The sequence below is a fragment of the Cryphonectria parasitica genome (assembly GCF_011745365.1).
Source record: "Cryphonectria parasitica EP155 unplaced genomic scaffold M406scaffold_8, whole genome shotgun sequence".
Taxonomy (NCBI): domain Eukaryota; kingdom Fungi; phylum Ascomycota; class Sordariomycetes; order Diaporthales; family Cryphonectriaceae; genus Cryphonectria; species Cryphonectria parasitica.
This window is the reverse complement of record NW_024468916.1, coordinates 2,505,529-2,517,066: the sequence shown is the minus strand read 5'-3', so window position 1 is coordinate 2,517,066 and position 11,538 is coordinate 2,505,529. Positions and strand designations below refer to the sequence as shown.

The 11,538-nt window shown below is 53.9% G+C and overlaps 2 protein-coding genes across 2 annotated transcripts; both read right to left on the bottom strand.

The window, feature by feature from the left end:
• Position 1: 1 nt before the first annotated feature.
• M406DRAFT_358115 (uncharacterized protein) lies at positions 2-3,032 on the bottom strand. The gene is made up of 5 exons (XM_040923800.1): positions 2,191-3,032; positions 1,554-1,868; positions 1,409-1,488; positions 1,200-1,355; positions 2-1,120 (listed from the first exon to the last, which is right to left on the bottom strand). Exons 2-5 carry the CDS (start codon positions 1,802-1,804, stop codon positions 837-839), a joined length of 771 nt encoding a protein of 256 aa, XP_040772820.1. The 5' UTR covers positions 1,805-1,868; positions 2,191-3,032; the 3' UTR covers positions 2-836.
• Positions 3,033-7,152: 4,120 nt separating this feature from the next.
• On the bottom strand, positions 7,153-9,410 carry M406DRAFT_99933 (uncharacterized protein; the record flags this gene model as incomplete). The annotated part of the gene is made up of 4 exons (XM_040926480.1): positions 7,153-7,428; positions 7,519-9,041; positions 9,156-9,234; positions 9,304-9,410. 4 exons carry the CDS (start codon positions 9,408-9,410, stop codon positions 7,329-7,331), a joined length of 1,809 nt encoding a protein of 602 aa, XP_040772819.1. The 3' UTR covers positions 7,153-7,328.
• Between the last annotated feature and the right edge of the window lie 2,128 nt (positions 9,411-11,538).

Here is an 11,538-nt window from a genome sequence, read left to right as displayed (position 1 = left end):
TGGGTGCAAGTATGCTGGCATGAACTTTGGGACTATCGAAATATGGCTAACAAGATCCCCCAGGGACGCCAGTGTAGGTCAGGTTTACACCCAGAAGAGAGAAAAGAGGAGTGCATCAACATTCGCCGACCAACCCCTAGGGGACCCCAAAGTCCAGAATCAACATGGAGGCACTGAAGCCTTGTTGATATGGATGTCTTCAATCAAGCCATCATCGAATCCTGCATCGCAGCAGTTCAGCCTTTCGCCTCCACGCACCGCAAATCAACACTTTTCCCACCTTCACCCCTACTCTCGCGTTCAAGAGCCAGTCTGTTTGGGTGACCTTTTACCGATGACCAAACATGGAAAGACTGTGGCATGCTCCGTCGACCTCCCTTACCAAACCTCTCAAATCCCGCTCAGCGCAGGGCGACCAATGACGACCTTTTCAGGATCGCCATCCCCGATATTACTTCTTGGTCTGCACGCTCAAATCTTTTGCCCAGGCGCACTCTCCGCATCCAGTCTCGGATACGGTCTATCGTCTTCCGAAGTGTAGTAATAAAAAAGGGTAATTGGGTAGCAGTTTTCTTTTCCCCCCTTCGCAGATAGCCGAGCCGACTTTAACCTCTCCGTGTCGAACGCCGATGCAATGCAGTTGCAGAAAAAGTAGTAAAAAGGAAGAAAGAGAAAAAATACAACAGACAGGCTTGTCGGGGATTGTTGCTGTCGTGGGATAGAGTACGCAGCAACCAGGAGCCGGTCTCGGGTATGCGTCGTGAAATCATGAATGTGCGTAATCTTACAAGTGGCGAGGTTGGTAAGTACGGGCGACGAGGTGGTGTGAGGTCGGTCTACATCTTGCGGAAATCCTGCAAGACGGGGTAGATGAGCTCGAAGGCATGATAAATCTCGTCTCGGACCTTGGCGCCAGTGAGGACTATCTTGCCGCTGACGAAGATCAGGAGAACGATCTTGGGCTTGACCATGCGGTAGATGAGACCGGGGAACAGCTCAGGCTCGTAGGAGCTGAAGTTGTGATGACGCGAGGCCAGACCCTCCAGACGGATGGGGAACTTGATGTCACAAGAGCCCACAATGTTCTGGATCTTGAAGTCGGTGAACTTGGCATTGAAACCTGATAGGGGATTCCCATGTTAGTTATGCCGTCCTTAATATGCACTATCTTTCTTGTCCGTGGAGCAAATGCAACATACCCAGCTTCTGGATGATCCGTGCATACTTGCGGCTGGCAAGCTTGGAGTCATCCTCAGACTTGGCACCAGTCACGACCATCTTGCCAGAGGCGAAGATCAGGGCGGTGGTTTTTGGTTCGCGAATACGCATGATGACGGCAGCGAACCGTTTGGGGTCTGCATCTGTGTGAGCAATCATGTAGAGCAGCCAAGGCTCCAGATATACTCACTGTACTCCGCATTACGCGCATGAAGTGCGATGGTCTTCAGGTCCAGGCGGCAATCCAGGTTCACAGTTGCCACAATGTTCCTTGAATTCTAGCATAAGCACAAGGGTACTTCACAAAGTATCTTCACGGCAAGGGCGAAGCTTACTGGAGAGTTGGAACGAGACCACTGCCGGTCTGCTGTGCGCCAGGGGTAGCAGCCGGGGTCGCAGGGGCGACGCCAGTGCCTGGGGCAGGAGAACCAACAGGAGCACCACCGTTGGGAGTGCCGTTGAGCTTCTGAGCGGCATCGCCAGGAGGGGTCAACTCGTTGTGACCACCGGGGAACGAGAGCGAGCCGGGAGAAATAAAGTTCTTGGCCTGCGTGGCGTTTGACGGGTGCGTTTGGATAGCCTCCATGATTGCGATTTCCTCGAGAGGTCTCGTGACAATCAGGTCTGTGGAAGACGGAAATGGAACAGGTCTGAGGTTTTTTTTGGACGAATGTTAGCACGCTTGTTGACACTGCTTGGCTCATAACAGGTGAGCCGGGTGGAGTCGCGTGTAAGGGCCGGAGGGCGGGGGAGCAGGGATGGCTCGTGATTCACAGGGTCTACGGTGGCAGGTTGGGTGTGCGTGTGTGTGGGGATAAATGGGAGGTTGTAGTGAAATGACTTCAGGTGATGGATGGGCTGGGCATGATGGCGATGCGATGCGACAACTGCTCAGGCTCCCACAGACGTGTAATGCGACGCGACTCGAGCGCGACTCTCCAAGTCATGATGTGGAAGAACGCAGTGACGTACCAATTGTGGGAGATAAACAACTGAATGCCTCCCCTACAGCGACTGTTCACACAAACAACGACACGACAACACAGGATGCACAATGGCAAGCTGGGCTGGTCCGTTGATGTCGAAAGTCGGTATCGATCCTGACTCAAGATAGTCTGTCTGCGAAGACGCAATGCGTTTCTTGCTCGATGGTTCGTCGGCCGAGGAGATGAGGCTCTCTCTTTTCTTCTTGTCAAGTAGACTCGAGGACGGCGACGACGATCGAAGAGATGCGACGCGATGCGAGAGGACGCAGAGAGGTAATGGAGTGTGGTTGATACCGACGCCTCGAACCAAATCGGGTGCCCGCAAATGGAAATGGTCTTCTATTCTTTTTTTGTTCTTCTCGAAATACACGACACTGTGACCCGTGCCAGTGCAGCTTGTTCTTTTTCTCGACTCGGTCTGGGACCTCGGAAGGGTTTTAGAGAGAGGAGAGAGGAGGAATGGAGACGAAGATCTTGTTTTGCTTCCTGGTCGGGTAGGCAGGATGCACAAACAAGGGTCGGACCTGGCCAAGATATCTCGGATCTCCTATGCGATGATGATAAGACACTCCGGCGGGCCAAGGAAGGCACGAGCCGTGACAAAAAAAAATTAGAAAGATGACGAGACGGTAGTCAGGTCAACGAGCGATGCGATGGGGAAGATCGCTGTCGTCAAGAACGATGACGTTGGCCGTCGTCGAGAAGAGCTGGGTAGGTGGATGGGGTGGGTGGTGGATAGGTTAGAAAAGAAAATTGATCCAGGCCAAACTCTCTGTTGCTTATGTAACAGGTGCGTAGGGCCAGTTGGATTTCGGGGACAGACTCCGCGGGAGCGAGCAGGCAGCCAGAGGTTCGAAAATTTTGGGGGTGCGGGCAATTTATAGTCGAGCAGTGTGGCGCCCATGAGTCGGTGCTGACGGGGCTAATTTTCTACCTCGCTAGTGTCCCTCGACAGGGATAAGGCAGGGGGTCAGGCCGTCTGGGACCACCCTTGTCAGTGATGTACCTGTACTTGTGATTCAGTTCCAGGCACTAAACTTGTCTCCTTTGTGACCGAGGAAGGGCTGGCTGCCTTGCAATTTCTTCTCCCCCCAGCTAACAAGTTTCGCTATGGCTAGCATCTCAAAGCGCCCCCGTTCTCCGAACCCCCCTACCACCTCGCCAACCAACTTTGCCTGTAATCCATGCATTTTATCAGCTGCAATTTTCCTGCCTCTCTCGGCGCACACACACCCTATCGCGATTCTGAAACAATGGACACGATTTTTGCCCCCTAATTTTCATGCCTCCTTCAGATGCAGCCCATGCATCCTCCTTCTCCTGATTCACACCAAACCCACATTCTTTCAAACCTGCCTGAGAGAGTCACGATGCACCGACAGACGGGAAGACATGAAGAGGTGGATGGCAGATGCAACACGATAAGGTAAATAACACGTGAGACTGACCAACGGAGCGAGCGAAAGCAACGAGAAGACAGGCCACAGCCAACTGCAGGCCATCACCAAGAGTTCACCGCAATTGTCGGACGGACCAGATGTCTTTGCGTCTCTCACCATTCATTCAAACGTTGCGCCGCGCCTGATCAACGACTCTGCCCAGACCGTCAGACAGCTCTCACTAGAAGCGAACACGGGCCTTGGGTCGCAATAAGAAATTCCCTGTTACCTCTTCCCCGACCGACAGCGTCCTACGACAGACAAACAGACTACGGTTATGATATCCGTCGCAATTGATGATACCAGGCAATACCGATCATGAACTCTGATTATCGAGACATCTCGTGTCGATGCATGACTGCTCTCGGTGCCCTGTGATGGGTAGGGTGGGCAAAGCAGGCTACGTGCAACCAGCAGCAGGCTCTGCCCCTGGACAGTGGCAGCCCAGATTTGCCTCTGGAGGCCCCATCCATTGCCACAAATCGGCCCGTGCCAACTCTGTCGACCGACCGACCGGTGCCGACTCTCCTTACAATAGAAGAAGACAAAATAATCGTGACAAGAGAGAAGCCGGTTGACCACTTTTTACGAACGAGGCTTGCACAACAACACAAAAGGCCGTCTGGTGCTGCTTGGCAGTAAGTAGTACAAGCCCATGGCACGCACACAGTACAATGGGACGACGAAGAACTATGCGACAGGCTGTATAGTAAAGCAGGACCCTAGGCCTGTCAGCAAATACGGCGACATTATCGGCTCTTCCATGGAAATCCTGGTCCACCAGCAACCCTGGAGATAAGCTTCTGCCACCTTTTTGGGCCCACCTCGATCATGATTGGCTGGTCAGAAATGATCACCTCGCCCAGCTTGTGTGGCCGGCCTCCGTTTCTCTCGCGCCCGCGAGGCATCTTCTTTCGTGGTGCCGCGCATCTCAATCTTACTTTGGGACGCCGCCGCTGTTGGGCCGGCTTGGTGGCTTTTGCCCTCATTCAGAGGGATACTGTCGCGCTTCTCACCTTTGCCTATGATCAAACAGCCTCTTCTTCTCGTGTTCAGTTCATGTAAGCTAACACATTGTACGTCTATCTGACGATATGGCATCGCGAATGCTGCGCTGTTAATATAGTCACATGAATCAACACCAGACCACAATGTCGCTCACACTCTCGATCGACGATGACGTCTTTAATAAAGAAGCAATCACGGTGACCGATCCCTCCACGATCTTCGCAACGCGTCGACCACCCCCTTAGAACTCTCCCGACACCGACCTTGATTTTTACCTTTTCTTTTCCTCTTTTCTTTCAGCGCGTTTGTGGGCCGGCGACACCACCTAAAAAAGCAAGGATATGGTGCACAGAGCCCCAAAATCCACAGTATTCCAGCGGCATCCAACGGCCAGACTGAGGTCCTGTGGGGGCAAGGAGCGCAATTGGTGTGGGCGATTGCCCCCCCCCCACCTTGTGGTCTATTGACAGCAGCCAGACGGGCCATGTACCGGTACAAAAGCATCGTCCAGGGTTACGTGGAAATTTTTTGCACTTGTGTGCCGCTGCGACAGTACTGGTTCACTAAAATCCGTAGAGGGTGGACCGTGCCCGCCTCTCATCCCAGCCTCGTCCACCCTCCATTTTCTATGTCCGGCCATGCACCATCGGCTGGCGCAGAGGCGTTCCCTCCCCCCCCCTCCCTGAGTCTAAGAAGAAAAAATATGAGTCATTTCAGGTGGCCTCTCTCTTCCCGCCCGCGACTGTCACGCAATCATTTCACTTTTGTACTGCCGCTGGCCGTTCCCAACCGTTCTGTGCAATGTCTTGGATGCACGCGAAGGGGGGTTTCTTTTTTCTCCATGCGAGCAAACGTGTCCTTTTCTCTCTTTCACCCTCTTCCCACCCGCAACGTGACGTGTTGAGAATCGTATGCGCCCCTCTATCTGACGGCAAAGAGGGCTCCATCGTATTACTGTGGGGTACTAAATCCGGAGACGAAGGCTAGGTCTGGGTGCCCAGGATGACGAGATCGGATTTGAAGGATCGTTATGTGCAGGGAGTCCTTCGGGAGTGTTGCAGCGCAGGACTTTTTCCTTGAGGGGGCCTGGGGGGAGGGGGTGAAAAAGGGCTCCAGTGATGACCGCTTGGGTGTGTGATTTCAAAACTGGCCCAAGGCCGGCGGCGTCTCACCCTCATACCCTGCCCCCTTGCCCTGCAACCCTCCCAACCTCCATACCCTCCCTCTCCTGCAGCCCCCTTAGTCTAACGCAGCTGACTGCAGCTTGCTTTCCTTTCCGTGCTTGCAGCGACCCAATTTTGGGCTTTTCTCCTTTTCCCGTTGCGATGCACACACAATAGGCTTTGTGCTTTCGGTTCGCGACCGTGAAGGGCCAATGACAGTAGAGTCGCAAAAAAGAAACCTGTGACACCCCCGACCCCAGCTGACGGACTGCGCGAGCTGGACTCTGCGCCGCCCAGTCCTGCTCTCCTGATTTTGAGTTTTCCCGATCGTTCGCACACGCTGTTCATCTTCATCGCCTCTTCTCAGAGAAATTGGCCAGCCTGAATACACACACACACACATTGCACACACACAGTCGTCTTTGGGGGTGCAAGGACAGCGTCTCATAGGCAGGAAAGGACGGCAGGGGGCCGCACGCCAACCCCCTATCAGCAACGAGAGCGCAGATGGACCTATCCAATGAGGCACGCTTACGCCAACCTACCTTACAAGGGAGGGCGCGCAAGCGGAACTGAGAAGAAAGGGCGGCAACTAGTGGCGTCATTGACTGCGCACGCACACTGGGAAGTTTTTCCTCCGGCCCAGAACCGTGTCGGTGTCGCGCACCTTTCGTGATTGAACTGACCTCGGCAGGGCCTGCAAATCAACCCCTTTTAGCTACTTTTTTTCTTCTTCTTCTTCCTCTCTCGTCTTGTAGGTCAGGGAACCTCGGGTAGTGGAAATTGACAGCCGACCTAGCAACCAGCATTGCATTGCCGACAGTCCGAATGTTCAGACCAAACCTACCTGCCTGCCTGCCTAATTGTCGAGTCAGTTGATCCGCAACGTCGCAAGAATCCGGGTCCCTTTTTTCTTCTTCTTCCTGCCTCCCTCCTCTGCTTTTTTGGCCTTTACACAAATATCCACACATTGTCGGGCCGGGAGTGGCAGTACAGACCAGACTTGAGAGGATTCACCTTGCAGCTTGCCTTGCCTTGGTTGGTGGTCCCCACGGCCTGTGTGGCTGACACACTACACGTGGAGATCCAACGGGCATCTATGCCTGAAGGGACGACTTCAAACGTCGAAAACGGGACGGTTGAGAGAAGACCGTTGAAACCGTTCACATCTCACGTGTTTTCTTCCCTCTTTAAGCAGGTGATCACGGCGTCATACCGCTATTGAACTTCTTGAAAACAACGGCGCGAGGCGGCGACATGAGGGTCGAGATGAGTCCTTCGCCGCGGCCATCCTGTTTGGACAGTCACTCAGTCACATGCTTGAGAGATTCCTGACATGCAAAGTAATAATATTCTTGATTGATTTCTCCATATACAAAACATGCCCCACGCCACCCCCAGCCAACCATCTCAATACACAATACACCACCAACTACCATGGGACGCCTTCCATTTTATTTGCCCCCCCCCCCCAGTGCATAAGCGCCCCCGATGCCATGGTATTTTTATTCTCTTTATGTCATGTAGTACTTTGGCCCTTCGCCACCTTGGGGAACTTGCCAGTTGATGTCTTGATTAGGTGCTTTGATATCACATGTCTTGCAATGTATACAGCTGTACAGGGCAGTGTTCAGGTCAGCGCCTCGTGTTCCTTTCACATAGGAGAAGGAATGAAGGGGATACCAAAGAAGAAGAACGACTCACTTTTGTGCATTAATCTGGAACCTCACGCCCTCTGGCTTGGATGCATCGTCCACGTACTCATACACACCCGCCGGGCAGAAGCGGTTCTCCAAGCCCTTGAAAGCCGGCCAGGTCTCGGCCGTATGCTTCTCCCAGTCCTTGACCTGGAGGTGCACAGGCTGGTCCTCCTCGTGGTTTGTGCCCGTGCGGCTGACGCTGGTGAGGATGTCAAAGGTCAGCTTGCCGTCGGGCTTGGGGTACTCGATCTTGTTGCTCTGGTCGGCGCGCTTGGTCGCCGCGTGGTCCATCGTCTTGTGCTTGAGCGTCCACGGCACGCGGCCCCGGAGGAAGAAGGCCTCCAGGCCGCTGTACATGATGCCACCGTACAGGCCGAGGGCAGTGTGGAAGGACGGGCGCATATTGCGGACCTCCTTGAGCTCTTTCCAGATCCAAGACTCGCGGAGCGACTTCTCGTAGTCATACAGGAAGACGGACCCGTCGTCCGTGGACGACGATAGCGCGCCCCACGCCGCCTCGGCCGCGAGCATACCGCTCTTCATGGCGTTGTGTGTACCCTTGATCTTGGGCACGTTGACGAACCCAGCCGAGTCGCCGATCAGCGCGCCGCCGGGGAAGGCCACCTTGGGAATGGACTGGAAACCGCCCTCGATGAGCGCCCGTGCCCCGTACGAGATGCACTTGCCGCCCTCGAGCACGTCCGCGTACAGTGGGTGCTTCTTCATCTTCTGGAACTCGCCGTATGGGCTCATCCAGGGGTTCGGGTAGTCCAAGGCGACCACCAACCCCACAGAGACCAGGTTGTCCCCAAAGTGATACATCCAGCCGCCGCCGTATGTATCATAGGGCAGGGGGTACCCCATCGAGTGCGTGATGTCGCCCTTCTTGAACTTCTCGGGCGCCACCTCCCACACCTCTTTGATGCCGAGCCCGTACGTCTGTGGCTGGGCGTCGGACCGCAGGTCAAACTTGCGGATGACCTGTTTGGACAGAGAGCCGTGGCAACCCTCGGCGAAGAGCGTGACACGGGCATGGAACGCCATACCGCGCTCAAAGGTATCCTTGGGCTGCCCGCTGCGCCCTATACCGAGGTCGTTGGTTGCAACGCCCAGCACAGACCCGTCGGACTTGTAGAGAACCTCGCTAGCGCTGAAGCCTGGGTAGACCTCGACGCCGACCTCCTCGGCACGGTCACCCAGCCACTTGGTGAACTGGTTCAGCGAGACGATATAGTTGCCCTTGTTGTGCATCTGCGGCGGCGCGGGGATGGGTACCGCGTATTTCTCGGTCAGGAATCGCATGTGGTCCGACCCGGCAGGGGTGGCGCCGTCGAAGGCGGAGGGGTTGTCGGGGGACAGCCAGTCCGGGAAGAGCTCCTCTACGGCATTCGGCTGTATGACGGCGCCAGAGAGGATGTGGGCACCGATCTCGCCCGGCCTTCTCGAGGAGGAGGACACGGAAGTCGTCGTTGCCAGCTTCTGTGGCGAGCTGCTTGAGGCGAATGGCGGCTGCGAGGCCGGCGGGACCTATAGTAGACGGGCGAGAAGTTCAGAGACGAGTTACACAGACGGGGCGAGGGCGTGTGGAGGAAAACAAAAAGAGACAGAAGATGGAGTTTTGAAGAGCATACCTCCACCAACAATGCAGACGTCGACCTCGTCGCTCTCTCGTTCTATGGTGTTGGGGTCAAACGAGTCATCGGGAGTGGCCATCCGTCTCCTGGCGGTGCAGGCAAAGGACCTTGTCTGCCACGGTATCCTGCCAATTGTTGCTGCTGCTGCACATGACTGTCGTGATATGCTCGTCCTCGGAATGCATGCCGATATTGTTGCGCGCTTGGCAAGCGGTCTTGCCGTCCGGGCAAGGCGCCCAGATAATCTGACAGGCGCAGACATGGCCTCGAGTATTGCGATGGGGTGTTTGGTAAGGTAAGAGGAATGACAGTTATGCGGTAGTTCTCTCTCAGTGCAGTCAGAAAGGCATTGAAAGATCTCAAGAGGGAGGGGTTCAGCCAAAGTCCAGGTGTACGTCAGTGTGCATGAGAAGGCTATGGCATTGTCCTATCAAGTCTGCAGAAGAGGCCGGTTGGGTTGTTTTGTGGTTGAGGACGAGGACGAGGAGAATCCAGCATGACGCATCGAGAATTGCTGCGGACGCGATTACCTAGATAAATCGACAAGCTCAAGAGGTGAACTAACACTGACTGTGCGGCCCAAATCTCGCTGGAGAAAGCTCTCTCGTTAGCCGAGGACCGGCGATGGCCTGGGCGATTCGAATCAGCTGTCTTCTGAGTGGTCAATTCTTCTCCAAGGCGGGAGGAAGTGGGTCAGGCCGGGAAAATAAGAGGGTAGGAGAGAACAAGACCGACGTGACATGTGCTTCCGGGGTTCCGTACCTCCGTCCTCTGATTTTTGCTTGTCATCAGATCGCCCATTTTGAAGGTCATGTCCAACAACCACTCCATAGCGTGCATAGAGGGCTACTGGATGTCGTATCGCAACGTCGAATTCGATCTTTTGGGGGTTTTTTTTGGTGCAAGTTGACATCTTAGCTTACTTGCCCAGCTTGCATCTTTGCTGTAAGACAAATATCTCGACGGACGACCAGGTTGTCTCACTCCCCTGCGCATCATATTTATAACGTAAACATGGCTTGACGGCACGGAAGTAAACACCCATTCTAAGAGTCGCTTTCAACGTGATTATCATTTGATCTTACGATGTCTACCATTTTTTTTTTAACGTGATCAGCATTGTGGATCGAGTCAGGCCATCCAACTTGACTTAGATTCGCTGCTGGTATAGGCCCACCCACGACCTGCACTTAAGTATGGCTGCTGCTTGTGATGTAATGAGCTCAGCCTTTTCCTGAACAGTTGACCAAAGATTATGGAGGTTACCTCAGAGGTTGGAAAGCAGGCAGCCACCAGTGAGATCGCAATGTAACTCTCAAGATCCTGGCAATCATGCAGACAACCGTCGACGTGCATTTTGTCGTGGACTATGCATGGTATCCTTGTAATTCTCAGGAGTCTCAACGGCCAGTGAAATTCCTCGCACTTGCATCCAGTCATGTCAGGTTGAGTGTTCCAGGACTACAGCTTAGATTGCACTATCGTATATAGTGCTCGAGAAGGATCTCAGTGCCTCTCTGAAGACAGTGTAATCCTGAGGAAGTCTCCCATGATCATCCAAACCCGAGACTTTGCCTTCCTTGTGCCCTTGCCCCCTCCCCCCACCCTCTACAGAAGTCAGCAAGGGATCGAAGTCTCAAGGTCTCGGCAGCAACCATTAAGTGAATCTACAGTAGCATTCCAAATATAAAGACTGATGAAATCTGTTAATAAAAAAAAGGGAGGATGAGAAAGACCTCTTATACTATACATGCTTCTTCGTTTGAGCTTTTTCGTCCGCTTCACCAAGTCGGTTGTCTATTTTCTCCAGCCCATCCTCTATAGTGACTTTCGGCTTATAGCCCAACCAGCCTCTTGGTCTTCTCTCCACTCAAAATCCGCTCAAGGACAGTCAGACAAACGGTTTCCTGAGTTATGGTCGGCTGGTCTTCTGCCATGGCGGGGGGAGACGAGTGTCATGACCCTCGAGAGGTTATATGACTTCCTGAATAAGATGTCGTTTGTGTCGTCTTTGCGTGGGGAGGATTGCACCCATGCAGAGCATGGCGTTCTGTCGAAACGAAGGCAAGCAGTTCCTCTGGGAAGCCAGGGGGGAATTCGGATCGGTGCACCAACGCTTACTGCTTGATTACATCTGCGTTGTTTCTCGCTGCTGGATGCGCTTGCTCCCTTGATACAACTTGCAATATACTCTGCTTAACTCAATTGTGCCTCCTACAGGGAAATTCGCAGTGGATGGCGCTGGATCATGTGTCGTCGCCCTGCAGATCAAATACATGCCAACGGCACATTGAAAGCGGAGGGACGGCTCCCAAGGTAATTACTCATTTGGCCTGCTGCTTGACTACGTGATAACCGCCTGACTGTGGTAGCAGTATCTTGCGAAGTCA

Bases quoted from the DNA above. Each gene is read 5' to 3' on its own strand.
- M406DRAFT_358115 (XM_040923800.1), bottom strand. From the start codon at position 1,804: ATGGAGGCTATCCAAACGCACCCGTCAAACGCCACGCAGGCCAAGAAC. The intron at 1,489-1,553 runs GTAAGCTTCGCC...CTAGAATTCAAG, and splicing joins GGTCTCGTTCCAACTCTCCA to GAACATTGTGGCAACTGTGA. The intron at 1,121-1,199 runs GTATGTTGCATT...ATCCCCTATCAG, and splicing joins ACGGATCATCCAGAAGCTGG to GTTTCAATGCCAAGTTCACC.